This window comes from Heliangelus exortis, chromosome 6, assembly GCF_036169615.1.
Source record: "Heliangelus exortis chromosome 6, bHelExo1.hap1, whole genome shotgun sequence".
NCBI lineage: Eukaryota > Metazoa > Chordata > Aves > Apodiformes > Trochilidae > Heliangelus > Heliangelus exortis.
The window spans coordinates 31,088,443-31,116,366 of record NC_092427.1 but is presented as its reverse complement, the minus strand read 5'-3'; the positions used below and the strand labels follow the sequence as shown (position 1 = coordinate 31,116,366).

The window sequence follows — 27,924 nt, the reverse complement described above, 5'->3', positions numbered from 1 at the left end:
AATTGCTTGCAGTTTGCTCCTGATGGTGAATTTTTTAATGTAAGAAAACCAGCAGTAACCACTATTGAAGAATAGATGCTTAAAACTTTTCACAACTGTTATATTATAGAGGTTTAAGAATGAAATCACCATATTGAAGTGCTAAGTGGAGGCCAATAACTAAAAGCTCTTGCCTCTTGTACGTAGGTAGATCACTAAAAAAATTAGCTAATTCATAGCTAGCAACACAGCATAATTCTGTGGCTTTATCCAATACTTGAAGAGTGAGAAACACGCTTCCTGGAATAGCTTAGAATGCAAGCACAAAATAGTTAAGGATATCATAACATCAAGTATACACTTTACTGAGACTCAGTATGTACAATGGCAGCTTAACTGTGTCCTCTCTGGAGGAAAGAAAAATAAAATTGTAATAGTCTCAGAAGGAAGAAAACTGTTATGATCTCTTAGAAAGATTTTTATTTTTTAGAAAAGGGCTCCAAAATATGTCCTGCATTATATCCCTAACTGTCTTGCTATAGTGTGAACCTCAGATTACATTAGTTTACACATTTCAATTCAGTGTCTGCCTGCTATCTTTCTTCTCCATGTAGTCATGTACCTCCTCCCTGTATAGATTTCCATGTCTGATGAGATTTCAGGATGTTCCAATATTAAGATGTAACTAGTACAGAGGTAGCTGAATTTTCTTCCGCATGCTAGTCTGAGAGATCAGGAACCACCAAGCTCATGGAGAATGTGAAAGGTAGAATCAGTTGGCAAAATGAAGAGTACAGTCTGGCTCAAAGCATCCATGCCAAATTCATTTGCAAGTAACATGTGGACTAAGACCAAGAGGTGTATGCCTCCCTATTTGAAATTTGTTTCTTTTTTTCCTGGCATGCAAGTCAGCCTGTCTGAGGAAATGTATCCTTAAAAAAGTTGTAAATTTGAAGTTACAAACAAATGGGAATTATCAAATATGCTTCATAATAAAACAAAATTCAGCTTTTATAAATATCATGCTAGGATACATACTTTCTGATGTGTAGCAAATAGCACCTCGATTTTCAGAGGAACAGTCAGAAGTTTTCCAGAAGCCATCAGTATCCAAAAACACACATTCTTCTCCTGTTTCCTCATCATCTTCAGACCAGTGACTGAAACTAACGTGTTTCCCATCCAGCCAGCCATAATGTTTTCCACCCTAGCATTGTATAAACAAAAGAGATGGCTACATAGCAAAAGATATTAGGTACAGAAAATGACATGATAATATATTTACATTGATGAGACATTTACAGTGCCTCTGGTGAGAACTATAAGTGTTCTACTACCCTCACGATCTGATCTGCTGCTCACAACATAACAAACTTTGCTACTTGAAGTTTCACATTTGCAAAAATGTGAATTAGCAGAAGTGGATGGCAAATTAGCAAACAGTGATGTTTAACTACTATGCTGATGGAGGAAAGCCTGGCAATGACATGTCCAAATTGCATCATTTGCACCTGCAGATCAATGGTGGATATAATTATCTGGTCTTGGAAAACTGATAATATCTGAGCATAAGGTCCCATCTCAGTTACTCCACACTGAGTTGAAAGTAATCTAATAATTATGTAACTGATTTAATAAATCAGATGTATTCCTGCCCTGGGGGATGCAGGAAGATTAAGAAAAAACCCACATAAAACAAGAATGCCATCCTTAAGAATATTCCACTTTAAAATTTTCATCAGGAAATCCCCTTGCTACTTTCTAATGTAACTTATCTAGTATCTTTCTTTTGTGTCTATGATTCCAGCACTGGAGTAACAAGTTCTGTTGACCAGTTTCATTATATTTTCCTTTCTTGTGATTTTTTTAATTGTGCCCAAATAACAAAGTGTTGCAATAGTGAAAAGCCAGTGCATGCCTGAATTGTATGCAGAAATTAACTTTTCATTGCATTTCCTTATGCCAGTTTCTCCATCACACAACCCTAAAAGTTAACTTAAGTTACAATCTGAGGGGAATCTAAAACTTACATCTCTGCTGAAGAGTCCAGTCCACAGTGGGTAATTATGAAGGGCAGCCTGAACAGCCAGGAAAGCCTGCTGGAACTGATCTGTGATGCTAACCAGCTGCATCTTGTTACTTATGCACTCAGCCATTGCATCATTCCAGGACAAATTTTTCAGAATTACCATGTACTGAACATTTTGGTAGTTCAATGTTTCATTAAGGACTTGCTCTGTCTGATTGTCAGCAGTTCCTACATATAAGAAAGAAATCTAATTATTAGGTGGTTAAACACTGGAGTACATTTTAAACTCTCAATTTCTTTATAACAAACAGAAAAACCTGTTTGAATTCCTTGTGGAAAAAAAAAGAAATATTTTCTTAGGCAGTAGACTATGCTAATGATTACTGCTAGAAGCACCTATCTTTGACACTTTAGACAGAAAATACATAAAAGGAAATAAAAGATTATTATTTTCAGCCAATCTATTTTTATGTATCTTTCTCTCAAATTAGGTTCACATCTTGGAGGTTGTAGAGTCTCCTTCCCAGAAGGCATTCAAAGCCCACCTGGACATGTTCCTGTGTGACCTGCTATAGGTGACCCTGCTCTGGCAGTGGGGTTTGGACTAGATGACCTTTTGAGGTCCTTTCTAACCCCTAACTTTCTATGATTCTATGATCTTTTCATATTTACTGTTATTAGCTAACTGCTAGGTACTGCTAAGAATTCTATTTATTGAATTAAAAATCTATTCTATAACTTAAATACATAAATGGGAGAGAGCAACTCCTCTCTGCTGCAATATAGCAGCAGCTAAACTTGGCCCATTTTTCTCTTTGGAGCATGTGAATGTATGTTCATGCAAAATTAATTTGCCACAAAACTTGTCTGTGCACATCTTACAGTGCACAGCACAGTCCCAGAATTCCTTACTGTAATCCGTGGGTATAGTGGGAATTGATTTTGCCTCCACATGTGCTTAAATAATTGCAGAAGATCCACCTTGCATAGGGAGGGGTGTAATCACTGTTCACGCACTAAGCACTGAGTGTTATCAGTTATGAGCATCACACTGAAGTCACACATGCAGAACAACTGCAATTAATAGAAGATGGAAACATGGGTGGTAAATTCAAGCATGCAAACCTGATAATCCCCGAAATTTTATATACAACCAGAAATACATTTGCTTTCCAAAAGGGAGAAAAGACCTGATATTTAAAATATCTCAAGTACAAAAAGGCTCACTGAGAGGAGTAGGGGATGGGAGGGGGAAATCAGTCTAGAAATAACTGGCTGACAGAGACATTTTTCAAAACATAAGACAAAAACATAGTATTAATTTGATATTTATATGCAATTTACAGCTTTCAATAGATCAGAAAAGTGACAAGGCTGAAACAGATTGTTTGAAGTGGCTTGTGTCTGCTGCCAAATGCTTTCACTTAGTAAACAGCTACAAAAAAGAACCATACAAAGGTGCCATAACAACACATCAAGGGGTACCAAATTGGAGACAAGGTAGTCAGGAAAAGTGTCAGTTCCTGAAAGAAGTAATTGCCAGTTGTTAACATCTCAAGAAGTTCTGCAAATTATAATCATGTCACAACTTCTAACAAAGCAGAATTGTTTTTTTCCCTAGGATAAAGCCTTAGCTGGGCATCTTGGACTCTCTTACAGCTGTCCCCACACTCTGCTGAGGTTCTTTCCAACCTTAATTTTCCCTAGATCCCTAAGACCATGATGATATAAGACCAGAACATACCAGGACACATTCTCTGGCAGCCTCCAACCCCTTATCATTATACCTTCTACAGCTGGGGCTAGGAAGAAGTGCTTCATAATTTAGACTGGGGTGACTAACAATATATTGATCTACACAGCTATATAGTCTACCTCCTATTAATAAAAATCCACCTTTCAAATTTTTTTGACTACATCCCTTCCATCAAGATTTCTCATGTGGACACTTTTAATTTTTGAAGCATTTGACACTGAATTAAAGATTTTTAAAATCTTTTTTTAAAAGATAGCATGCTAATTACCTAAAAGGTTTATTTACATAGAGAAGAATACTCAGAAGTGGATATGCTGAAGAGTAGCACATAGCAGCAAATTAATGTCTATAAAAGCTATGTGCTTTTGATCTGATTCCAGTACTTCATGTCGACCAACCCATATGGCAACATCAGAATAGGTTTTTAGTTCAGATCAAGAAAAACTACTCATGACAACAGATCTGTAAGAAGCTAGGGAAAGCTGCATCACTCAAAGCTATCATTCTCCATGTACGCCCTCCAAGTTTGCTCAGGAATATTTCATATTCTGATAGTGCTAAAAAAAAAACCCAAAACACAGAATACATTTAAGTAGGATGAAAATGTTGTGACACTCCATCCCAGGGCTTCTCAATTCCACATTTCTGAAGAGGAAAAAGGAATCACTCGTTTCACCCCTTGACATAAATGACCTCTATACCCACAGAACACTAAAGCCCCGAATACTGAAGTATGGTTCCCTTGGAACCACACAGAGTCTCTGAAGGCAAGAGATGCCTTCTGAGCTGAGCTATGAAAAATGGAGGAGAAAATTCTGAATGACTGATAGAATAGGTCTTAGATCATTCTCCACACTCTGCTTTTCCAAAATTTACCTGCTTAGTCTCCACAAGAATCTTGCTTTTCAAGTGCAACAATTTACATGCATTAAAAGGTCTCTTGGCACATGCACCATAATTGCAAACTCTGGCTGTGATTTATTTTGACTCTTCAGACTTACCTATAGGCCGCTGGCATATACCCAAGAAGTGCTTGTCAGCACAAGCAGTGAAATTCCATGTTCCAGCATACTGTGATTTGGGATCATTGAGGATTACACCACACTGATTGTTAAATTCTTCATCAAAAAGCTGAGAACCAGAAATATGCTTATCAGACTCAAATAAGGTATAAACATATTGTTTAGAGAAGGTGAAGTAACATGGGTCTAGGAGAATCTGACCTGTCTGAACTTGTTTAAAAAATTCAAAGGAGTGGTGCAATACAGCTTGCCTATTTTACAAATGCTACCAGGTGCCTGGGCTCAAAAGAATTAATATGCTAAATACAGTAGAGAATATTACATGTAATTATTTAATGCTTAAAATAAATCTCGTTTGTGGGTGTGAGTCAATTATATTTATTATGCTCCACCTTGGGTAGAGCAGTGAGCAAAATACCGATGTATAATGTTTGCAGATGCATTGTAAGTGTAACTGAAACAAGAATTACTGATGGCATCTTTTTCTTGACTGGTTTCATGTAGTCTTTAAAATGCAAATGGAATTTCCAGAAGAGTCATTAAACAGTTGTTTCAACTTTTTTCATTCAACTTTCAGTGTTTCCTATCTTAATTTAGAAGCTGTCACCGAAATAAGAGTAAACAGAACTCTATTACTATCAGTCACCTTGTTTACCAATGAAAACCAGTAACTGAAGGATTTGGTCTGTTACATATTACTAGGCTTTATTTAGTGGTTTGTTTTTTTTTTTAATACAGTTTATATTCAAAACTCCATTACTCATAGTCAGGAGAAATCAAAAGTCATAACTTACATCCAGTGGAATTTTCCTTAATCTTCCTGTTAGGAGGGGGTGAAAGTTACTGTACAACAGTCTACTCTCATCTATCCACTTATTTTCCCTTGTGCTGAACAGAAACTGCAAACCGATCCAAATATCTTTTGGCATACCAGGAAGCAAGGATGTTATATAATCTGTTGGGCAGAAGAGTAAATGTACATATTTTGGTTCAGACAACAACAGTAAACATCTGAAAAAATCCCACTTCAAATAAATAAGGTAATGTAACCTACGTTTATAGTAAGTTAATTTTTCCAGGCCTTAATGATTGCTAAATGCTTATCTTCCTTCCATATGATAACAGCTTTCACATTGATTTTATCTGAAAGGAGCAGACTATTGGTATTTGTCCTCCAAAGTCTCAGCTAAGGAGCAAGTAGTGGATTTAACCTGTTTCTCTGCCCACTACTTTGTATTCTTGCTTACATAAAAATTTTAGAAGCTGCTTTTCCACAAGTCTGTAAGATCTTCTACTGTCTCTCTGCAGAGATAATATAGCTTCTTGCTGCCTTCTCTGAATTGATTAAGTCTTACCTCTCATCTTCCTCTCCACCTGCTGTATGCCATAAACCAGAAACACTTCCTGGATTCTGGCAGAGTTTGCTCACCCCACCACCAGAGAAAGCAAGATAGGACAAAGGAACTCAGGTTTAGTTGGAAAAAAAACTGCAACAGGGAAAAACTTAAATCAGACCCCTCTCAGTGAGTGTTATGGAACAAAACAATGGGCTTTGATAAACCCCCCAGGCACCAAAGGCATGCACTGAGCTTGTCTAGATTAGGAAGACAAATTGAAGCTATGTAATCAGCTTTTGCTGACATGTCTTGATTATTGGCCACATGCCAAACTAGCCTCCTCCTGTTTTCTGAGCTAAACAAAGCCATTGAAATTTACACGTCAGAGCTTGCCAGTCTCCCAGTACCACTGGAAGAGCAGAAGCAGCCCAGAAAGAGGTGCAGTTCTTAGAGAGGACTGTGCCTTCCTTTGATGTGGCCTCCACTACAGGGAGGGAAGACAAACAAACAAGAAACAACACCAAACATTTCCATAAACATGATCAATTTTGTCTGGTTCAATGCACTGTAACGTTTTGGAATGGCTATGCTTTTGCAATTTTAAAAAGCATCCAAAACCAAGCAGGTCTCAGATGTATATTTGTGTATGTTTACAATCCAATTGTTACTCAATGACAGTGGCAAAAAAAAAAAAAAAAATACCATTCAGTTGCAGGTGAACTAGTGGCCTCCCTAGTCCATTTCCCTCTGGCAAGAGGTTATTTTTTTATAAAGAAAATACGCACTATCCACACTGCAAGATTCAATGAAGCTACTTCTGCAGAAACACCTACAGAAAACTGTTAATTGTCTAAAAGAATATAGATGCAAATACAGCTGTCTCGTTCAGCAGTTCAGCACTGAACATTACTTGCAGCCCATGTGAATGCATTTCTTCCTCCCTGTGTTTACCTCAATGACTATTTTATCTCACCTCTGAGAGGCAGGTCCCTAATGTGGAACAACTCTGTGCTATGCAACCCCCTGGCTTCCATCCACCTAGCAGTGTCCTGGAGATCCTACAGGTCGTTGGCTTAGACATACTACATCCTATCTGCTCCAGCAGCCATACTGTTTGCTGTTCATCCCTGCACAAGACAGGAGGGCTAATCTTGGAAGCTGCTCCTAAGGTGGTTTTCACAGTGCAAAGCCTACAGTTTTGGTTCTATTTTAACTTGTAAAGCAAAACAAGGGAATTCTTCATTAAGTGGTGACCCTTCCATCCTCATCCCTGAATGTGAGGTTTTACATTTTTTGGTTGTTACAACAGGTTAAGGTCATACAGAGAAGCTGCTCTTTGTACTGGCTCAAATTTTTATTTGACTGCAAGTCCAGGCTATGTTTCCAGTGATGCAAACAACAATACACAACACTTTTCTACTGGTCTTGAATTTTTAGAATGCTCCCAGTATGCCTGTTGATAACCAAGTGATTTTATGCACAAGTTCATAAGCAGAACTACACTAAATTTGGAAGAGAAGCTGCATACTAAAAGTGCCCCCCCCCCCCCGGTTCACCACCATACCTTGCTCAGCTTGATTTGAGATAGATGGAAGAGAGCCTCCAAAAGTCACACACTTTTCATTGGCTGCATTAAAAGTTAAATACTCAGGTTTCATCTTTAGAAAACACTGCAAAATAAACATAATTAATTTTTCATCATACCATTGCTTCTTAAGAAACAATGCATAAGAAAAGGTTCTTAAATCAACCCTACAAACTCTACTCTCATTTCCTGAGAATATATAACTCTCTTCCTCAGAAAAACAAGGCAACTGATCCTACCTGCATCCATTTTCTTATTAGATTCAACAAAATAGCTAAATATAAAATGATGAATAATCCTACTAAGTCTTCATTCACTGACAATTAAGATTCAGTTATTTGTAATCAGCTAAATCAGGATCATGTATTGTTATAAGAATGAGAATTCACACATAAATTCCCAAGTCAGAGATCCAGGAATCTGTATTGTAACACATTACATTTTGGAGAAAACACATGAAAACTCAAAAGCTGTATTCTGAAATGATGTAAATTTGCAAACCTTGGCACAATGAGACATGCAGGTTTTATGCACTCTTCTTGTTACATACAGAATAATGGCAGGCCAAATAACAAGAATCAGTCAAAGACTGCAGATGACCACTTTAAATCATAGTACGAAAATATACTATACTATGGCTTCTGCTCTCTGTCAATTCATTCTTAAAAGCCACTTCTAGTTCTTAAGTCCTTAAGAACTCAGGAAGCAGAGTGTCTGCCAGCCTGCTGCCTGCCAATGATTACTCAGTGGGAGAATAAAGATGCTTCTGCCACAGAAACCTCACCCTGTCCCTTTCTAGTCCTTTTCTTCCTTCAAAGCAGAGCCTAAGAATAGAAAACACATCTAACATAAACCAAAATGTGTGGTGGTGGTAAAACAAAAAACCAAAAAAATCATGCTTTGACATTAAGAAACCATCAATTCTGAATAAGGGACAGAGAAATAAGTGATATTATTTTAATCGCTGCACATAGTTTCCAAAAAGCCACTTCCCAATTCAGTCCAGAACACAGGGGCTATTTCCTCACCTCTCAGCAGGGCACTCCAGTTTACTGGACTAAGAAAAATAGGTAAGGATTATTATATTTCTATACCTTATTCCGGAACTGTTGCCAACCTTTAGGGCAGCCTCCTCTGACTGGGCGGTAACTGGGATCATGCTTCTCTAGTAAGGAGGCATTATTTTTTTCACAGATGAAAGGCAGTTTCACATTACAGTTAACAGGGTAGTCTGCAGAAATATAAGTTTTAAAAAAACAGTTATCCAATGCTTGATCATGCTCCAGTTGCCAGATGGAGTACTTTATGACATAACAAAGACCAATCTGAAGTCCTTTTCAGTGCCACCAGAGTGAATTACTATGCAATCTAAAGCATTAAAAGTAACAGCAGAGCAAAAGACAAATAATTTATATCAGACTACTATAACATTCCTAAATGCCCAGAACCTGATCCCTCACTTTAAGTACTAACACTTCATATAGGCAGAGATAACTTCAAACAGAAGAGTAATGAAATAAGATTAGTTTGTTTCTACTGATGATTTAGATGAGGGGATGGAGTACACCCTTGGTAATTTTGCAAATGACACTAAACTGGGTGGAAGTGTTGATCTGCCTGAGGGTAGGGAGGCTCTGCAGAGGGATCTAAACAGTCTTCACTGATGGGCCAAGGCCAACAGCAGGAGTTTCAACAAGGCCACATGTTGGGTCCTGCACTTCAGCCACAACAACCCCCAGCAGCACCACAGGCTTGAGCAGGAGTGGCTGGAGAGCTGCCCAGCAGAGAGGGACCTGGGCAATGCTGATTGACAGCTGAACATGAGCCAGCAGTGTGCCCAGGCTGCCAAGAAGGCCAATGGCATCCTGGCCTGTATCAGGAACAGTGTGGCCAGCAGGGCCAGGGGGGTGATTTTACCCCTGTGAGACCCTGTGATTTTAACCCTGTGAGGCCTTGGTGAGACCACACCTCAAGTACTGTGTGCAGTTTTGGGCATCGCTTTATAGGAAGGACATTGAGGTGCTGGAGAGGGTGCAGAGAAGGGCAACAAGGGGAACAGGGTCTGGAGAACAGGTCTGGAGAACAGGTCTTACACAGAGAGGCTGAAGGAGCTGGGGCTGCTCAGCCTGGAGAAGGAGAGGTTGAAGGGAGACCTTGTTGCTCTCTACAACAACCTGAAAGGAGGCTGTAGTGAGGCAATGGGTTCAAATTGCACCGGGCGAGGTTCGGATTAGATATTAGGAAAAATTTCTTCACCAAAAGAGTGGTGAAGCATTGGAACAGGTTGTCCAGGGAGCTGGTGGAGTCACCATCCCTGGGGGTACTCAATAGACAGGTAGATGTGGTGCTTCTGGAGATGTTTTAGTGCTTAAGATGGTGTAGGACTGACTGTTAGACTATGATCTTGATGGTCCTTTCCAACCAGGATGATTCTATGGTTCTATGATTTTTAATTAGAACTAATCTCATATTCTGGCACAGATTCACTAACATCAAAAGGAATCGTTTCACTTCCATATGAAGAGTATCTGGCCTGTACTGTACTACTGTATGGGACTTATACAGTAACTGGACTGGCTTTCTAGTCAAGAGCAATTTTTGGTTAACAGGGCTGAAAACAGGCCAGAAGCATACAACAGAATAACGTGCTTTAGAGTGGAACTGATAATAGCAGAAGGAACTATTTGTTCTCCAGGGGTTATACATCCTCCTCAATATACAATAATATTGATGGAAGGAAATAAGAACCTTCAAGTACCATCAATTGGCAATCAATTACTTTGCATACCTCTTCCAGTATGACTTCAGTATTTTATGAAATTTATATTTCCAGACGCATATGCAGTTCCAAGTATTCAGTCAAGCATAAACACAAAAAACACCAAAAACCACCAAAACAAGATTGCACTCATTCAATTTATGTCACAACAAGAGTGACAATCAAAAAATTGTTATCTGAATTCAGGCTTGCCTCTGGTCATCAAGAAATGTCATGGCTTCTACCATAAGTAAGAAATAAATTATTCAAAATTCAATCAGATTATCATCATGAAGCCATTCAGTCCTAACTCAACAATGATTCACGTTCAGTAGAAGAGTTTGGACAGAACAGTAATTACTTGAAAAAATACATATAACAGTGACAGAGAGGGTGAAAAAATAAAAACAACCTTACCTCTATACCAGTTCTTTCTAGAAACATACCAGCAGTCTCTGAGGAATCGATCATGGAAGCGTGAAAATAACTGTAAACTGGATACAAAAAATTTCAGTCAATCTTCAATATGATGTGATCTCCATGTGGAAACACTGATAGCAACTGAGAGCCAGTGCAAACAAAAATGCTGGTTGGTAACTGTCTCTAAGAGATGCCCTACAACACTGCAAAGGATGGAAGGGGAAAAAACTAGACCAGGAACAATATATTATAGTCTCAAGACTTATGTATGTTCCCCAAATTAACTGTGTTGAGGAGATACGCTGAACAAGAGTAGGAGGTTATTTACTGCCATGTTGTAATCCCTAGCGTAGTGTCAGGACAAGTGAGTAGAATAGGAAATAGTCCCTGTTTTCTTTTCAAAGTAGTAAATTACGACAGTATTTTGACAAGTGAAGGATTTTCCTTGTAAGAAGCCCACTATCCTTCACTGCAGCCATGAATGGCATGATGCAAGTTTTGTTGTGAGTCAGCTCTACAGGGCTATACTATAAGCCCTCCAGGAACTATATGAAATATTAGCAGCCTCATATAGGCAGAGAAAATTTCAAAGAGAAAAATAATGAAATAAGATGATTTTTCATAGGAGGACTAATTCCATATTTGGGCATAGAGGGTGTGTGACCTGAAGGTCATTAAAGCCAAATGGAATCCTTTAACATCCATATGGAGAGCATTTCCATTCGTTAGCATTACCCAAATGCAAGAGTGATGTCTTAAACCCATTTCACATTCCTTATTTTCAGGTATTGCTCAGATACCCTCATCAATAGGCAGAGTTTGCTTTCAGAACATTGTGTGGGGTTTTATTTTTCTAGTTCCTAATGTAAACAGAACTCAGAATTTGGCAGATAATTAAAACATTTCAACAATATTTAAAAATATACACACTTTCTAATTGTACACACATACTGTCTTACCCATTATTTGCTTTGCCTGAGCACTACACAATTTTACTGTGTCTCTCTTAGGTACTCTATGGTTTAAGAACAGCATGGCAAGAATAGGTGCAGGTACATATATTTTCCTTTGAAAACTATTCTAGTTAACTATATTCCTAATAAACACATCAAAAAAAGCTTACAATAAAGCATCCCATTATTATTCTACATACGGTGAATGATAGTTGTAGCCATAATCGATAAACTTCAGCCACCACTTCTGTTCGCTGTTTGATAACTGCAGAAATACAGAACAAAACCCCCAGTATTTTACAACCCATACAGAAAGAGCTCCAGACTCTACCAAGGATAAATCAGTGACAAAAATAATTTTTATTTAAGATGTTTCTAAAAGGTGCAGGAATTAGTTTTCTTCACCAATAGGGATGGATATAGCTCAAGACTGATATGCCAAGTAGATGGACCCCAGGACCTGATTTAAAAAAAACAGGCCTCATTCTCCATTGTGCTGGATAAGGCTACTGGTAATCCTGCAGCACTGTTTTAAGTGTGTCCTAGAAACATAATTCAAATAAAATTCATAATAGGAACTCTACTAGACACCCAGGTCTAAGCTGCCTAAAGCTGATAGCTCCGTAGGACCTTTCTACCTCACAATATCCTGTTCATAAAGCAGATAGCCTAACAACAAATAGTTTGTTAAAAGGCTAGAGACTCAGCAGATCAAATAATCAGTTCTCTTGACTTACAATTTCTCCTTCGTGGTAACTTCATGCCTGAAAAAATTTCATTAAGAGAGTTTGAAAACTGGTAATTTCAGAAAGTATTGTCTCTCTCACAAGTACTAGCACTGAAGAAAAGCAGTAACATGGATGCTGCAACTTGAAATTTTTTGTTAAAATTCCTTAAAAGAATATATCTTCATGCTATGAACACCATAAATCCCTTTCAGTAAAGGCTATCAGACCACCATGAATTTCCAATTAAATTTTCTCATCAGGGGAAAACTGAAGTGCTGTCCCATGCACAAAAATAAATAAGAACTGGCACAGTTGTTAGTGAAGTATTTGCAGACAATGGGATGCTTACATGGTGGTCCTGTTACGACACTTTCTCCCCATTTGGAGGTGGGTTTTTTGGTTTGTTTTTTTTTCCCATGTTGTTAAGGCTCCTTTTAAATTCAAAAAATTCTTTAAATAAACTGACATTAAAATAATTCTTTTTCAACCCATCTTTTTCTTTTAAGTATGACTAAGAGCTATTAAGGCCAACAGGAAAAAGAAAGAAATTTAGGACTAACATTTTTTTTATATTGGAAAATTTCCCTATATTGGAAAGTATCTGTTAGACAGATTAGACCTCCTTACCTTTTCTATTTGAGACAGTATTGTCCTGAGTTTTGGGTAAGAGTCCACAGAGGCTAAATCGCTATCATTTTTTTGACAGTAGAAAATAGCTTCCTGGAAGCTCAGGTTTTTATCTGGCACAAACCACAGCTCTGATCCATCAACAATAAGTGGGGCTCCATGGATTCCAATGTCATCTATGCAGAAGAAATACCACGCTCATAAGAAACAAATTCTGAAAAACCCATCCTTTCTCCATCTGAACATAATAAGAAATTTCAATTTGGCACTGGGAAGAGCCAATACTCTTTGCATTATGAGCTCTCTCAGAATTAAATTCTATCAGCCACAACCTTTGCTCGTTTACAAAAAGTATTATAGTAGTAATGTAACAAAACTGATAAAAGATATAGTGTATTAACAAATAGATACACATAGTGAAAAAATGCGCCAGAAGTCTGTTTACCTGGTATGTACCACTCAGGTGTCTTTGGAGTGCTACCTGTCCAGAAGAAAAAAAATAGTCACTTCAAGTTCACCTTCTAATGAAACTGTGGTCACCAATAACAGAAGTGAGGTATTGTATTCATGCTTGATGAAAAAATAAAAAAAAAGAAGGAAATCACACACACATTTAATAGTTAAAAATAAGCTGACAAAAAACTAATGACAATTTTGTGTAAAACAACCATGGCTTTTTTTTTCCGAAGTAGAATACAAGCATAGAAGTAGTATATCTACACATATCTCCTCACAACAAAAAAGTTTCATCCCCCAAAATGCCTTTTTACAAGCAACCAAAATGTAAGCCTACTGGATTACAGTACTTTTCTTACTGCATGGAAAAATCTTTATCTGTACAGATATGCCATGTCATTGCTTTGTGTTCCCACCCCTCTATCTCATTACAATGAGAAGCTAGTACATCAGGTTTACCAGAGAACTCCAATTCACCTAAGGTTGAAGCAAACCATACACCCAAGGTATCTGTGGTCATTTAGTTACAATATCACAAAGAAAGATTAAAGTCCACAAATGCTGCAACGTGGTGGCATAAATCACCCCACTTAATAAGAAGCCACTTCTCACTTCATGAAACAAGAAAGAATATGAGAGCAGTGATGTTGCATCCACCTCATGGTCATTTTTCAATATATGTTAAAATATTCTAAGTGCACATCTGTGTGACACAGGCAAGACATCTTACGTACTGAACTCTAAGCAGTTCAGATAAGAAATGGTAAAATATTGTTTGAGAAATTCCTGTTGTTGGGCAATAATGGTAATAAATCCATGGTAATAAATAATACTCTTTCCTATTAATAAATGGGTGTAACTGGAGCGTACCTTTTGTTATCTGGCAAACCCATTCAAGTTTAGCTTCACAATCAAAAGGCCTGAAGTAAAAATCCAGGTCTCTGCCTTCATGGAAATAAAATCTCCAGAATGATCTCCGTGAAAACTGAGAGGTCTGTATAAAAGTAGAAACAGAGAGCTGAATTAGCCCAGCACAGGCATCTGAAATATGAAATGAAACTCTATTCAAAAGGTGCTTTGGCAAAGTCAGCATATTTTACTGTGGGTTTAGTCCTTTCTACAACTTTTTTTTTTTTTTTTTTTTTTTTTTTTTTTTTTTTTTCTATGAAGATACAACTGGAGCTCTTATCTAACTCTCCATGCTAGACAAGTTTGTGAAGCAATTAGATAAGGGGCTTAAGGTCAGTCTACATAAAGAAGTCTCATCTTTCAACACTGTTTATTTGTTTTTCTGTAGTGTGCAAGATCCACTGATGCTTATTAATGAATTGTTCGTTGCAACTTGTTGCCCTGACATGGATTGCATTTCTGCTCCAAGGAAGCAAACATCTGAACAGATGCAGAAATAATATTTATTTAAGATTATTTCTTAGAATTAAGCTTAAAATCTGACTTCACTAAATCTGACTTCACTTCCACTAATCTTTCCAATATGGAAAAATTTTTATCATTTAGTGAAAGAAAATGTCTGTACATAACAGGTAGGAGAGAAAGGTTACTATTTTCACAGTGTGACCTTCAAACTGCTCTCCTCTTGTCTCAAACTTAGTAGCTTCATGCTGACCTTTTCTGGGCCTGGGGTCATAGGAGAAGAGAATGAAGGGAAGTGGCTGTGAACAGAAGAAATGGGATGCAACTACTCTTTCCTTCAGTAAATCCTAAAAGCAGAGGTGGTTCTAATTAGGTTAAAAGCAAGGATGGTACTAGAATGATCTTACAGAAAGTCAGGTGATGCTTCAGAAAATCCTAAGAGCTACTTTAGATTTCATGCCATCAAGTCTAAATTAAGCAATGAAGAACATGATTAGGAATTAAGCAGAGGCCTGATATTTTGAATCAAAAAGTGTGTACAGTCTATTTAACCTGTAAACAAGGAAATATACACAATAAATACAGATGCTCTGTCTTGGTTACTGAATTCCCATACTTTAGGTTTCAAACATTATCCTAATTTGCAGTTCAGAAATACTAATCCAGATTTTTAAAGTTACTGATAGGCCTATGTTTTTTTGGTTGGTTGGTTGGTTGGTTTTAGACTCCATGTTATATCATTAAGTAACATCCCAGAAATATAGAGTAAGGCATTATGAAATAGAGAATAGTATTTGAACTACAAAATATTTTAGTAACAAATAAGTCTCGTGAAAGGTTACAATTATCACAATTCTTGACTCATTAAAAATATTGAAAAAGGAAAAATTGATAATAAGTGTAGATTGATAAAGGGAACACTTAGCAACTTCACTATACAAAGAAAACATCCCACTAGTCAACCTAGATTCAATACATGGTTGGCAAAAGTATGTTCTCAAAATGAAATTATGCATGCCATTTCTCAAAACCTTGAAACTAACCTTTAATGCAGCACAGTCTCTAGTATCATATTCATCTTCCAGATAATCAAGTGGCATAACAACACTAGTCACCTGCAGAATGGACAGGATGAAAGAAACATTACTTTATGACTACTTTTGTGATGGCAGTCCCCAGAAATAGACATTAAAACTTGGGAACATGTTTAGCACTATGAAAATAATTAAATATTAATCGGTTCTGAGTTTGCATCACCTGTTATTACAGGGGGAGCTAAAGAACTCACTATCTCAGTCAAATAAAAATCAGTTATGGTGAGGAAGATATTTTGGACACATAAAGGAGAAGACCTGATAAATTCCCATCTTTTTTGAGGCATGAAGACATCATGTTCTTTCTGCCATCTCTGAAATGCTTACTACTACATTTCCATTAATTGTTTTAATGTAGTTGAGGCAGAAATCAGGTTAACCTTATTAAAGATATTTTTTTAATGCTACTGCTGGGTGGCAGCTCCTAAGTGTGCAGTCTTCTGAATTATTCATCTGCTGAAGGAACTGCCATATTTTAATTAAAATACTTATCAATTTACTTTTAATCCCATCCAAGCTGAAATAAAGCACGACATGATGTTTTCTGGATAAAAGTTAACTTACAGGTTTATCATCACTCCATTGCCAGGTTCCCAAAGAATCTGGATTCCTTTTATTCATTCCAATCCATACCCATCTGTCATTGCTGCAAATAAACAAGGTAAAAATCTTAAGCCAAAGATATGGTTCAGCTCATTTAATGGAAAGACAGACCTTTGTCATGACATTACTTAGCACCAAGCACCATAAACAAAGGTTTATTACTACAAGTTGTAGCAGGTCAAAGAGAAAATGAGAGTAAGGGCTAAGGCCCATTCTGCACTTTTCTTTAAGAAGATCTGTAGGTTGCCTTTCTCTGATAAAACAAAATCACTTAATTCCTTTGTTCACAGTGTCACCACTTTGTTAGTTTTCATTTGTTATAAAGGTCTTCTATACTTTTTTTACAGAATCACTCACATATTGTTTATTTGGCTTGTTTCTCTTTTTCTTGGGTCACCCCTCTCTATACCATCAGCTCAAAAATACTTTCTCAAGCCACACAAAAACTTCTACTCATACAGAATAACTGGCTTCATATTTCCCTTGAGTTTATCACTCAATTTAAACAAACCAAGCATGGGCACATATTCCAACTATTGCCTTTCATATAAAAGGCATATACATAAATGAGCACATAACACCACTGACTACAGTGATTGCATAAAATAATGACAATAGAATTTTTGCTCTGTTTTACAGAACTACACTCAGAACTGTTATTTTTTAATAGATTTTACTTCTTCATTTTTCATAAGTGGGGGACACAAAGATTCAAAATTTCAGCTGTGCTCCAAGATACCAAGTTGCCAAAAAATGGGTTTGCAATGTAAATACTTATATATGCAGTAACAGTCTTTACCATATTCCTTGCTCTTGCATATGAACCTAGAGATACTATAACAAAATTAAGTATGTGCTAGCCAAACTGGAAGGTTAGTTTTGCACTGCAATCTCTGCTTCTCAAGGTTTAAATGCTTCTCTGCTTTAAGTTAGGTCCTGAAATTTACGATAACTCGCTCCAATCTGTTGCCTTGCAGTAAACACTTTTCTGAATGATGGTATCTGTTGAAAGCAGAAGAAAGACCACAAGATTCCTATGAAATCACAGGCTGCATGAAACCCTCCTGCAATAGAACTGTGGAAAAAGCACTCTCATCAAGGCCGTCTGACAGCAATAGCATTGATATCACAGTACAGGGCTCTTGTAAAGCTGCATCAGAAGTATACTGTATGAGAATACAGAGAAGGGATACAGGATACATGAGAATGAGAGCTTAGATTATTAGCAAGAATTAAGCGTTTTCTTGCCTAGTCTTGACAAACAAAGTCAGGGAAAGGATATAAGTATTATTCACAATGTTTTGGGAGCATAAACCTCCAAGAAGAGGAGCATTTTGAGCAAAAAGGACATTGTGGCTGAAGGAATGACAACTAAAATAAATTTAGGCTCAAAATTGAAAAGATATATCTGACCAGCAGAGGTCAGAAACTGGAAAAGGTTTCCAAAGAAGTTGCTGAAGCAACTAAAAGTGACTTTAAGACACAACCTTGAAAGTTTATGAAAATCACTATTACATAGGAGGATGGTATTACATACCAGGCATACCCACATAAACAATGTTAGGAAATCACAGGGCAATTCTAAGAAATTCTTCGGCGAGTCTGTGCTACTACCTTTCCTCACATATCACCATGAAGATGATTATCAGAGCCTGGAATGGCTGACAGTACATCACCAACAAACAGCAGCCTAGCCCTGAGAATGGGAGATAGGTACATGAAATCCAAGAAGGGTAACAACCTTTTCCTAATGGGAACTCGACCAGATAAAAAGAACGTCAGCCACCAAATTTTTTTTTTTTTTTCCCTATTTTCTGTTCCTCAACTCCAGTATTAATTTTCTGACATAGGTATGATAGTGTAATCACACTAGTGAGATCTTATCATACTGAATAGTCTTTAGTCTTTTAATGATAGGCACTGAAGAGCATTTAAAGAGCCTAAATGCTCTGTATCACTCCAGAGGGAAAACTGCAAGCCAAACATTCACAGCTGTCAAGCAGCTAAGTGGCTTTTGGCAATTTGCCTTTAGGATTTGATTTTTCTGTGATTGTTCTTTCCAATTATGAATCAGACATTGTCCAACCCCCCCCTCCTAATTGTCACCTACAGGCTTAGCCCAGTTTAAGCAACTGACCATCAGAGTACTAAAATCTACTAAAATCTACTCAATCTACTAAAATCTACTAAATCTACTAAAATCTACTAAAATCTACTAAAATCTACTAAAATCTACTAAAATCTACTAAAATCTACTAAAATCTACTAAAATCTACTAAAATCTACTAAAATCTACTAAAGCAAAAATTTGACACATTCATTTCAAAAGGATCTGAAGTAATTATCAGAGGAACTGGAGCAATTTTTCAGTCTTTCAAAGTATTTGGGCTTTTACGTAATAAATAAATAAATAAATGTTCCAGGTCAAGACTCTATCCAGATCATTGCCCAATTTACAGATACTGGTCTGCAAACATAGGAGTGTTTTCCAGTTGATTTGGCACTTATATATTAAGGTAATTTTTTTTTTCTTCCTTTGGAACTGTTCAGACATGACCAAGAGTACTTCAGTAACTGCTACCCTATCCTTGATAACACTTTCAAACTGAAGAAAAACCTTTTGATAGCCCTCCAAAATTATAGTATGAGTTCATCACAGGAAAAAAATTCTTCCAACTATTTAAGAGAAATATGAATTAAGACTGTTGAAAATAAGCTTGCAGCAAGAAATTTATTTGTACTTTAGGTATCTGTCTCCTCATTGCAAAGCATTTAAAATTAATCCTATGGTCTGGTATCAAAATGGATTTTTCAGTGCCAGAGCATTCCTTGAGCTACATTCCTGGAAACACCTCTAAAACCTAGATTATCTTAAGTTTTAGTTTAAAAAAGGGTGCAATTTGTGCTTTAAACAACAAAAGATGCTAAACTTCAAGCAATCTCTGCAGAATACCGGTGGCTTCTCTTTCACACAGGGCTGAAACAAAATTCACTGTTGTACAGGAGTGGATAAATATAGTTTAGGTCAATGTGAAGGAAATATAAGCCTGCATTTTTTCTACTGTCATATTCTAACTGCTGAAATACAAAAAGGACTTTTTATCCCCTTGTGTCAGCTCCAGTATAAGATTAAGTGAAGTTACTGTGGTTTGTTGTTCAACTTAGCTCTTGACAACAGGTAACATATCTACATCTGCGCCAACTCCTCAACAGTGCAATTTATGACACCATTTAATCCTGGGCTGTGCTGGCCTCCAGGTGTATTGGAAAGCCATTTGACCCCCTCCTCTTGTCTCTGTAACAAGCTACTGCCACTAGTTGAATCCCCATGCTCCTAACCACACACTCTAGCAGATGAGGAGCTGTATTAATAAACTTACTACAACTTTCAGCTTGCTTTATTGTTATTTTAACCAGAGCGCTGAGAATAAAATCAGTGTTTTCTTGCAAACTCAAGTGTTAGTGAGGCTTTCTAGATTTGGAACGTTTACAGCAGCAGAACTGTGTATATAGAAGGAAACTGATTTCTTTCCAGTAAGGTGTCCTCATTGAAATGTAATTTCTAACCAATCCAAGCTGCTGCTCTCCTTGAGTCCAACATCGCAGCCAGCTACAAGCTGCAGAATGCTCACAAAAACAACCCTGTAAATGAACTGGATCTGTTCTGCCTGTATCATGTTCCTCAAAGTGAAAAGAGGTTATCTTCTTTCTTTCAGACAGGGGAAGGTTGGCAGGCAAGTTTTATTTTCCTTTCCAATGGCAATCACCCGACTTGGCTGAAGAAATTCTAGCTCTTATTTGCCTCCAAGGTGGAATCCAAGCAAAGAACAGAATGGACTAGGCAAGCTGCCCTTTTCCTGGTGAACCAAACTGACTTCTGCTAACATTTAAAAACAAACAGTTCTCAATGAGTCACCAGAGAACTGTGCAAGGGGAAAAAACCCGAAACTAAAAAAAGCCAAGGTGTGGCTCCTTCCCCAAGCTGAAATGAGTGCACTGAATGAATAGTTTAGGTCAGAGTTTGCACTGAGTAAATGCAGGGAACAGAGAAAAACTGCATGCCAGTGAACTCCAGCAGATAATCACATCTGATATTATCTATGGATGACTTCTCCCAGTTACTCAAATTATTTGTTCTCAGTGAAGTAATTAACTTGGCTTCTTCTCTCCTTTCTCAAGTTAATTTATTTTCAGGCAAGTCACCCTTCACTCTTGATCTCCAAAATACTTTATATAATCACCACCTCTGAGTAATTTAAAAGCAAAACTCAATTTAACACTTCATTACATTATCCAAACAAACAAAAATTATATAAAATACTTCAGACAATATTAATTATGTAGCATTTCTGTTCAGAAATTACTGCAATGCTTGGAAAGGGTTAACACAGACGAAAATACTGTGTATTAGGTTATATTTGACACATGTAGTTACTGCAATACTGACTGAAAAGTCCGTTTGTACTGGGCTCAAAATATTTTCCTTTGTTTATATATGGCACTCAATATATTGCCCCTTATTTAAGTTCTGGGTCTTTCCCTCTTTCAAGCTAAGTTCAAATTTTCTGAAAAAATGGGAACCGCAGTAGCATCATGTGTCAGCTGACTTTCTGGAAAGACAGAAGTCTCCATCTTTGAACTCCTAATAAAAAATGGCCATTATCTACAATTAATACCTCAGAGAATCTGCATGCTGAGAAGTAGTTTCAACTAGTTGTAGAAAAATAAACCAAGTTACATCTCTATCAATTCATATTTGATTAGGTGCACTGAAACAAAATTTGTAATTGCAAAGCAGTATAATAAGATCTATAGCTAAAAATAATCTGTGCACTCATTTTTATTTCAAGGACCCTAGTCACTTTAGCAAAGAAGTCACAAGTGGCTTTTATACAAGCTAAACTGATCTATATATAGAGCACAGAAATTTTGTCTTTTATTAACATAAACATTGAGTAATTGTCATGATTTGTACACTTCTAAAAAAAGTTCACCGGGTTTTCAAGAAGGCATCTCTTCAATTATCAAATCTTAACATTTAATCATGCACCATTGTACATTGGCAGCTTCTGAAATAATCCTGATTTAGTTGATGAAAAAATTTTAACTCACATGCTGCCAGTTATGTGATCTAAGCTGGCAAAAGTTTTGAAAAAAGAGGCTGACAGTCAAAAAAACTGTACTGCACAAGGATCTGACATCACACCAGTGCCTAATAAAACTTCGCAGTGACAGTTCCTTTGATTAAAAATAGAGCCTTAGACTCATAAATTATTTAGTATTTAATTTGTTGATACTAGAAAACTCAACACACCCATCTAATGCCCATACAGTGTTATTGCAGTTATGCCAAATAATGGGGTCTTTGCCAACCAGATGGCTGGACTCATATTTTCAAAAGATAGCACCCAGTTTAGTCAGGAAGCATGTAATAAAGAAAGATGATACCTATCTGAAAAATTAAAAAACAATTGAAGAGTTGTTCAGTAAAGAACAGGAGAAACTATCACCCAGTTGTGCCAAAATTCAACATAAAGAAGGAAACACTTATTATAACAACAGATACTTCAGTGCATGTATTGGAAGACACTCAAAATCTTTTTTCCTGTGCTCCCTCTAGCAATGTGAAACATTTGTTCAAGCTGTACTCCCTTGACATCTTCCAAGAAGATAGAGGCATTTCCAGCAGTTCAAATGCCATGCCACAACTAGCCATTTTTCCTGTGGGAAACACAGTCACCATACACTATCTCATACTTGCCATTTGGGGTCAGCAGCAGCATTTGCTATCTACCACAGAAAGCAACTGAAATAAAGATTTTAGCCGACGGATAATTTGTTACCTGATTATTTTTCTCAGAATAGAATGAAGTGTCTTGATTTCTTCCGAGTGACTAAAACTAGGCAGATGGCCTCCAAGAGCTTCACAGAACCTTTCTGCCTCTTCCCAGGTCCTGGTTCGCAGCACTCTTTCACTGTGGAAGAACTTCACAACAGCCAAACATCAGAGTAGAAAATTACACAAGCAAATTAAGTTTTAAAACACTCCTGTATCACCCAAATATGGACACCCTAGGTAGGAATGAATAATTTGTATTTACACTGGGATAGAGCTTGACTTCTGAACAATTCTTTTCTTCAGTTTGTTTCACAACAGCCAGACTCTGAAGATGACAAAGTTTGTTTCAAATGCAACATATTCCATATGGCAGTCTCTTCTTTTCTTTACCATAGATTTTACAAAACTACACCAAACTCACTCCAAAACTGCAAGCCAAATTGTAGGTTTCAAGGGATATTGTTATTTCCAATTTATGGTGAGCTGCAAAGCCAAATTTTCACTGAAACCAGACCTGTGGGTGCCAAAAGTGAAGAAATTTCTTTGGCATGCTCTTTGGTACCTGTATGTATCAGAGTTGCCTATTTGGCTCATACACTTCATCTAACATGTCCACTTGATCCCCTTGACTTCAATCCAAGCCAATTCCCATCAGCTGGATTTCTCTGCACTTAGTCAACAAGAGTTTTGGAGAAACTACCAGGGCCAGCTGTCACATCCCATCAGGTATGGGACAGCTAGGCTGCACATCAGCTAGATCCACCCTTTTGGGACAGTTGCTGACAGCCTTGTTTTTCAGGCTGGGTTTCCCCATTTTGTTACATGAGCTGTTTACAAGACACAGATCATTGCAGACAGTAAGTCCAGAAATAATGAATAAACAATCCAACAGCCTCAGTTTTAGCTTGATTGGCTTCTTGTTTCTACTATTTACTTTTTCTTTTTTTTTTTTTTTTTTTTTTTAAGTAAAATACAATTGAGGCTGCACTTTTTCGATAAACTTTGATATCAATATTCAAACTAATGAAAATCTCTCCTCTCCTAACTACACTTTTAGAGCATAGAAATGGAAAGGACAAGGAAAAGTGATGCAAAGCACTTTCTTTCCCTGTTCATGTGTCTCCATGTTCCAGAGGGCAGTCTGGGGTACAGACACAGCATCCTCTGTCAGCGTCAGGTTCCTGTGATGACATCACAGGTGGATGCTGTCACCCCACTCAGCTCTGATGTGCAGAGCTGGTCACAGAAAGAGCAAGGAGAGGCACACAGTGTCTTATAGGAATTGACAGTGGATGATGCACGAGAACAACTCGAGGCAGTCAACCTGCATCAACAGTAATTCATCCTCTTATCATAAAACATCTTTGAAATACCTTTCAGAAAAGCTACAAGCACCAAAATGGCAAATGACACACTTGCTGCAAGACAATAACAAATAATTAACATACAATAGGAATAACATTTTACCTTATAGCAGGCAAGGCCGGATCCATTGTGCCACCCAGGGGGACAGGGATCTGTTGGCTTTGGGAGCACTTCTGGCTCTTTGGGCAGCCCAATATATTTTTTGCAGACTGAAAATGCTTTAGTGGTTTTACAATCCTTAGTTTCCCATTTTCCAAGAGATCTTCCACTGGGCATGGCCACACATCCTCCAGAAAACTCTAAAATTTAAGCCACCAAAGACTTATTTTAAACTATTGTCTGTTTTTCAAAGAAGTCCATAGATTTCTAAATGGCTATATTATTTCATCCTTCGAGTTCTGTAACACAGTACTCCAATGACTGCCTGATGTAAAATTATAGAATTTTTACATTTTTTTTAACTGTTAAGTTTACCAGGTTGCAAGGAATTCCAGTTAGTGTATGTCACAGCTTCAGCTTTTTCGCCATTCACTGTACCCCAGGAATATATTCCCGATTGGCTAATATCTTGCAAACCAGTCCAGAAGTATTTTTCTTCAACTTTGGTGTGCTTTCTGATTAGACTGTTTATAAATTCTTGCTCAAATCTGAAAATTCACAGATTAATTTAAGTCAGTATTTGAAAGATACCTGAAACTATTGAGACAGTTTGAAAACCAGGCATATTATTACATGAGTTAGTTCAAGTGACTGTCCAGGCAGTCCCAGGATTCAACATGGGGTCAGCAGGCTGGGAACTCACATACTTCCAATAAGGTTTACCAACCAAGGTTTACCAGTGTCACACCACGGAAAACATGGTTTGCTGGTTCTCTAAAAAAGCAATTCTATCTTCTATCTCTACTTTTTCTTTATAAGCTATTAATTAGAATACAAAGGTTTTAATCTCTGATCATAGCTCCAGGATCGTACTGTAAAACATGCCCATAAATTATGGAGTTGTGCTTTACCTGTTCATCACTGTCAGATTGCATTGTGCTCCAAATGAAACTTCTGTTTTATAAACCTTGTAACAGTAGTTTCCATGTCTCTCCCATCCCTAGAGTTAGAGAATGGAAAACACATTCCATAAATCATAGCTAACATTGGTTAGTGCCCACAAGCTGGCACAGAATATACAAGAAATGCAGTATATCACATACAAGGTCCAGTATCATCAGTTCTCAGATTCACAGTTCTAAGAAATAATAGAACCACAGGAATAAAATACACCACTGTTTTAGCTCAACTGTGCTGAGTCTTCTGACTGCTATGTGCATTTAGAGGGAGAAACACAAGGGTGACAGCTTAGTCCTATTCAAAACAATAGGAGTTTTCATGCTGTTCCACCAACGCCAGGACTCAGAGGAATAAAAACAGGGCATTACTAGTGTTTCTTTACTTCTGAGAAAAAGTATTTTAGGTTGAAAAAGTTTGAACTTAAAAACTTTCTCCATTTTTCAAATCTTTTTGGCTATATTCACACTGAAATTTCAAAATTTCAATGAACATTAATGTGTTACCCCTTTGCTAGCCTACCAATGCCACTGGTGTTTGAAGAGCACAGAAAGCTGTAAGTTGTACACACTGGCAGTCTCTGGAGAGACTGAGTAAAAATACCCCCAGGTTGTACAGAAAGAAAGATAAAGGATAAACCTGTTTCCTTTTGCAGGCAATATGCCACACAAAAACTGAAACAAGGAATGCTTAAGTAGCCAGTAATACCATGCCAAGATTGCTCAAAACAGAAAGGATGACTTTTCGAGTCTTATTTATTCTGTAAACGTGTTATACTGTAAAAAACCCAAACACAAACCAAGCAAAAACTGCATTCAAATCAAAGAACAAAAATGAGAGCCAAGTGTAACAGAAAGCTAATCTCATTTATCAATCTCTGCTAACCTCTGTTGCAAAGTGCTTATCCTAAACTTTAAAACACATTTAAAGCAAAAAACATAGAAGTAGCACTAGTGATAACCTAATAAAACCAATTTTTTTTCCCCAAACAAATAAATAAAACACAGCATCTCCAAAGTCCATAATACCTGCATCAATAAACAGTGGTAATATGTCCGGAGTCTGACTAAGAGAAAAAAAAATTTGGCTTGTGCTATACAAATGTCCTTTTCCAGCTATTTCTTAAAAATATATTTTATTGTAGATATTTCCTGTAGATTTTATTGTAGAGGCAAGTAAAAAAAGGGAAGTAAGAAACTATATGCAGGCTTCTGAACCAAGTGGAAGTAAAAGAAAAACAAACTTCTCATTACCTCTTCCAATGAGCAATTTTTATCTGATTTTGTTTCATTCAAAATCTCTCCTCTTTTCTTGCACACATATTTCAATTTTTCTTCACAGGATTTGACTCTCCACTGTCCCAGCTATGAGAAGGCAAAAAAAAAAACAAAAACCAAAAAACCTTAAAATTTTAGAATCTTTCCATTTCAATAGTAAAGTGGCTGAGTTTTAGTAAGGGGGGCAGCTAAAATGCCTCTAACAACAACACGGGGGGCAGGATGCCCTGGATTATTAATAGTGCCAAGCATACAGGTCTGTGTTTGGACGGGAGAAAGCTGACAAATGCAGAGATGGGAGGATTCTGTATTGCATCTGAAAAGGGTGGAAAAGGCCAGGTTGGGTGCATGAGTTGTGCCCAGCTTACTGTGGGACCAGGAGGAGGCAGCTCAGAGGAGCTGGGCATGAGCTCCAGCCTGAGAGCCTAACAGCACAGCAGGCAGGTGCTTGCCCCAGTTTTCCACTGCGTCTGGAGAATGGATTACAGCCCATTTCCCTCTCTACTCATCTTTTGTGACCTACTTCTCCCCCAGCCCCATTGCTTCTTCTGTACTTTCTCTCCCCAGCACCTGTCCTCTCCTCTTCTCTTACTAAGGCATCTTACTACCCATATGCAGATGGGGCAGCCTGAATTTGTCCTCAAAATAATTGAACTCAGCTTTTCCTTTCAATAGTTTGGCCCACCTCCTTCCTAGCTCTCTGTGCCAGACACACAAGAATATGGGAACCCAAAATGCAGAGTAACATAGACAATTGGCTGGCCAACAGCAATGGCAGTCTCAGAGCTGTGAGGTAATCCCTAGCAGAAGACAGCTATCAAAAGTCAGCTAAATAATGTTGAAAAATTTGCTTGTAGAAAAATTTTATGCCTTTCAAAAATTATCCCAGAAAATCATTATCTGCTTTACCTTCCCCTTAACTTTCACACACATCAGTGTTGCTTCTACTGTGATGGAGAAAAAGCTATAAAAACTCAACACCGTATTCCTACCTCGCCTGAATATGACACACAGTTAGGAGTGCTGTTAAAAGGAATATTTGGTTCATTCTGATCCCAGTATGTGAAAACCACAGCTGAGTGATCTGACCATTTGAACAAAGTTGGTACATCTTCATTCCTGAGACCCATCCACATTTCATCTTTAACATCTGTAATTTAAAATTAGGACAACACTGCAGTTTCAAAATAATATTCAAATTAATTTAAAAAATTGTAAAAGAATATGAAATAATTGAAGTTAGGTGTTTAGCACTATGCTGCACAGCATAACTGCCACAATTATTTTTTTCTTACAATGATAAAGAGGATGTGAGACAAATACAATATTTTTTTATCCTGTTTCTTAAATTATATTAATGAATGTAAGTTTCACAGAGAATGTAAAAAACAGGAAAAAAAAAACAAAAAAAGCCTGAGAAATAATGAACACTCAAGAAAAAAAACTCAACCAAATTAAATTTTTAGAGTGCACACAACAATGTAGAACCATAGAGTACAGATAACATTTATGAGTTCAATGAAATCAATCAGTAGTCAAATGATTTAAATGACAAAATTAAGCATGAGGTACTGGGCAACAAGAAGTAGGTTAGCCCAATAAATAAATAAACAAATAAATAAAGATTATACTGGAACAAGAGCAGAGACTGGACCTGAACATGACAATC

General features: G+C 37.3%; 1 protein-coding gene across 1 annotated transcript in view; it reads right to left on the bottom strand.

Moving 5' to 3' along the window:
- Positions 1-27,924, bottom strand: part of LY75 (lymphocyte antigen 75) — a 46,656-nt gene that overhangs the window by 9,963 nt on the left and 8,769 nt on the right. Inside the window, exons 8-26 of the mRNA XM_071747558.1 lie at positions 27,248-27,405; positions 26,232-26,342; positions 24,933-25,021; positions 24,397-24,569; positions 24,025-24,221; positions 22,562-22,704; positions 16,680-16,761; positions 16,065-16,136; positions 14,521-14,644; positions 13,640-13,675; positions 13,195-13,370; positions 12,040-12,104; positions 10,884-10,960; positions 8,803-8,939; positions 7,688-7,793; positions 5,581-5,741; positions 4,766-4,895; positions 2,010-2,236; positions 1,018-1,186 (exon numbers count right to left, since the gene is read on the bottom strand). Of these exons, the coding sequence (XP_071603659.1) occupies positions 1,018-1,186; positions 2,010-2,236; positions 4,766-4,895; positions 5,581-5,741; positions 7,688-7,793; positions 8,803-8,939; positions 10,884-10,960; positions 12,040-12,104; positions 13,195-13,370; positions 13,640-13,675; positions 14,521-14,644; positions 16,065-16,136; positions 16,680-16,761; positions 22,562-22,704; positions 24,025-24,221; positions 24,397-24,569; positions 24,933-25,021; positions 26,232-26,342; positions 27,248-27,405 (2,433 nt within the window). The remainder of the gene's footprint in view (positions 1-1,017; positions 1,187-2,009; positions 2,237-4,765; positions 4,896-5,580; positions 5,742-7,687; positions 7,794-8,802; positions 8,940-10,883; positions 10,961-12,039; positions 12,105-13,194; positions 13,371-13,639; positions 13,676-14,520; positions 14,645-16,064; positions 16,137-16,679; positions 16,762-22,561; positions 22,705-24,024; positions 24,222-24,396; positions 24,570-24,932; positions 25,022-26,231; positions 26,343-27,247; positions 27,406-27,924) is intronic.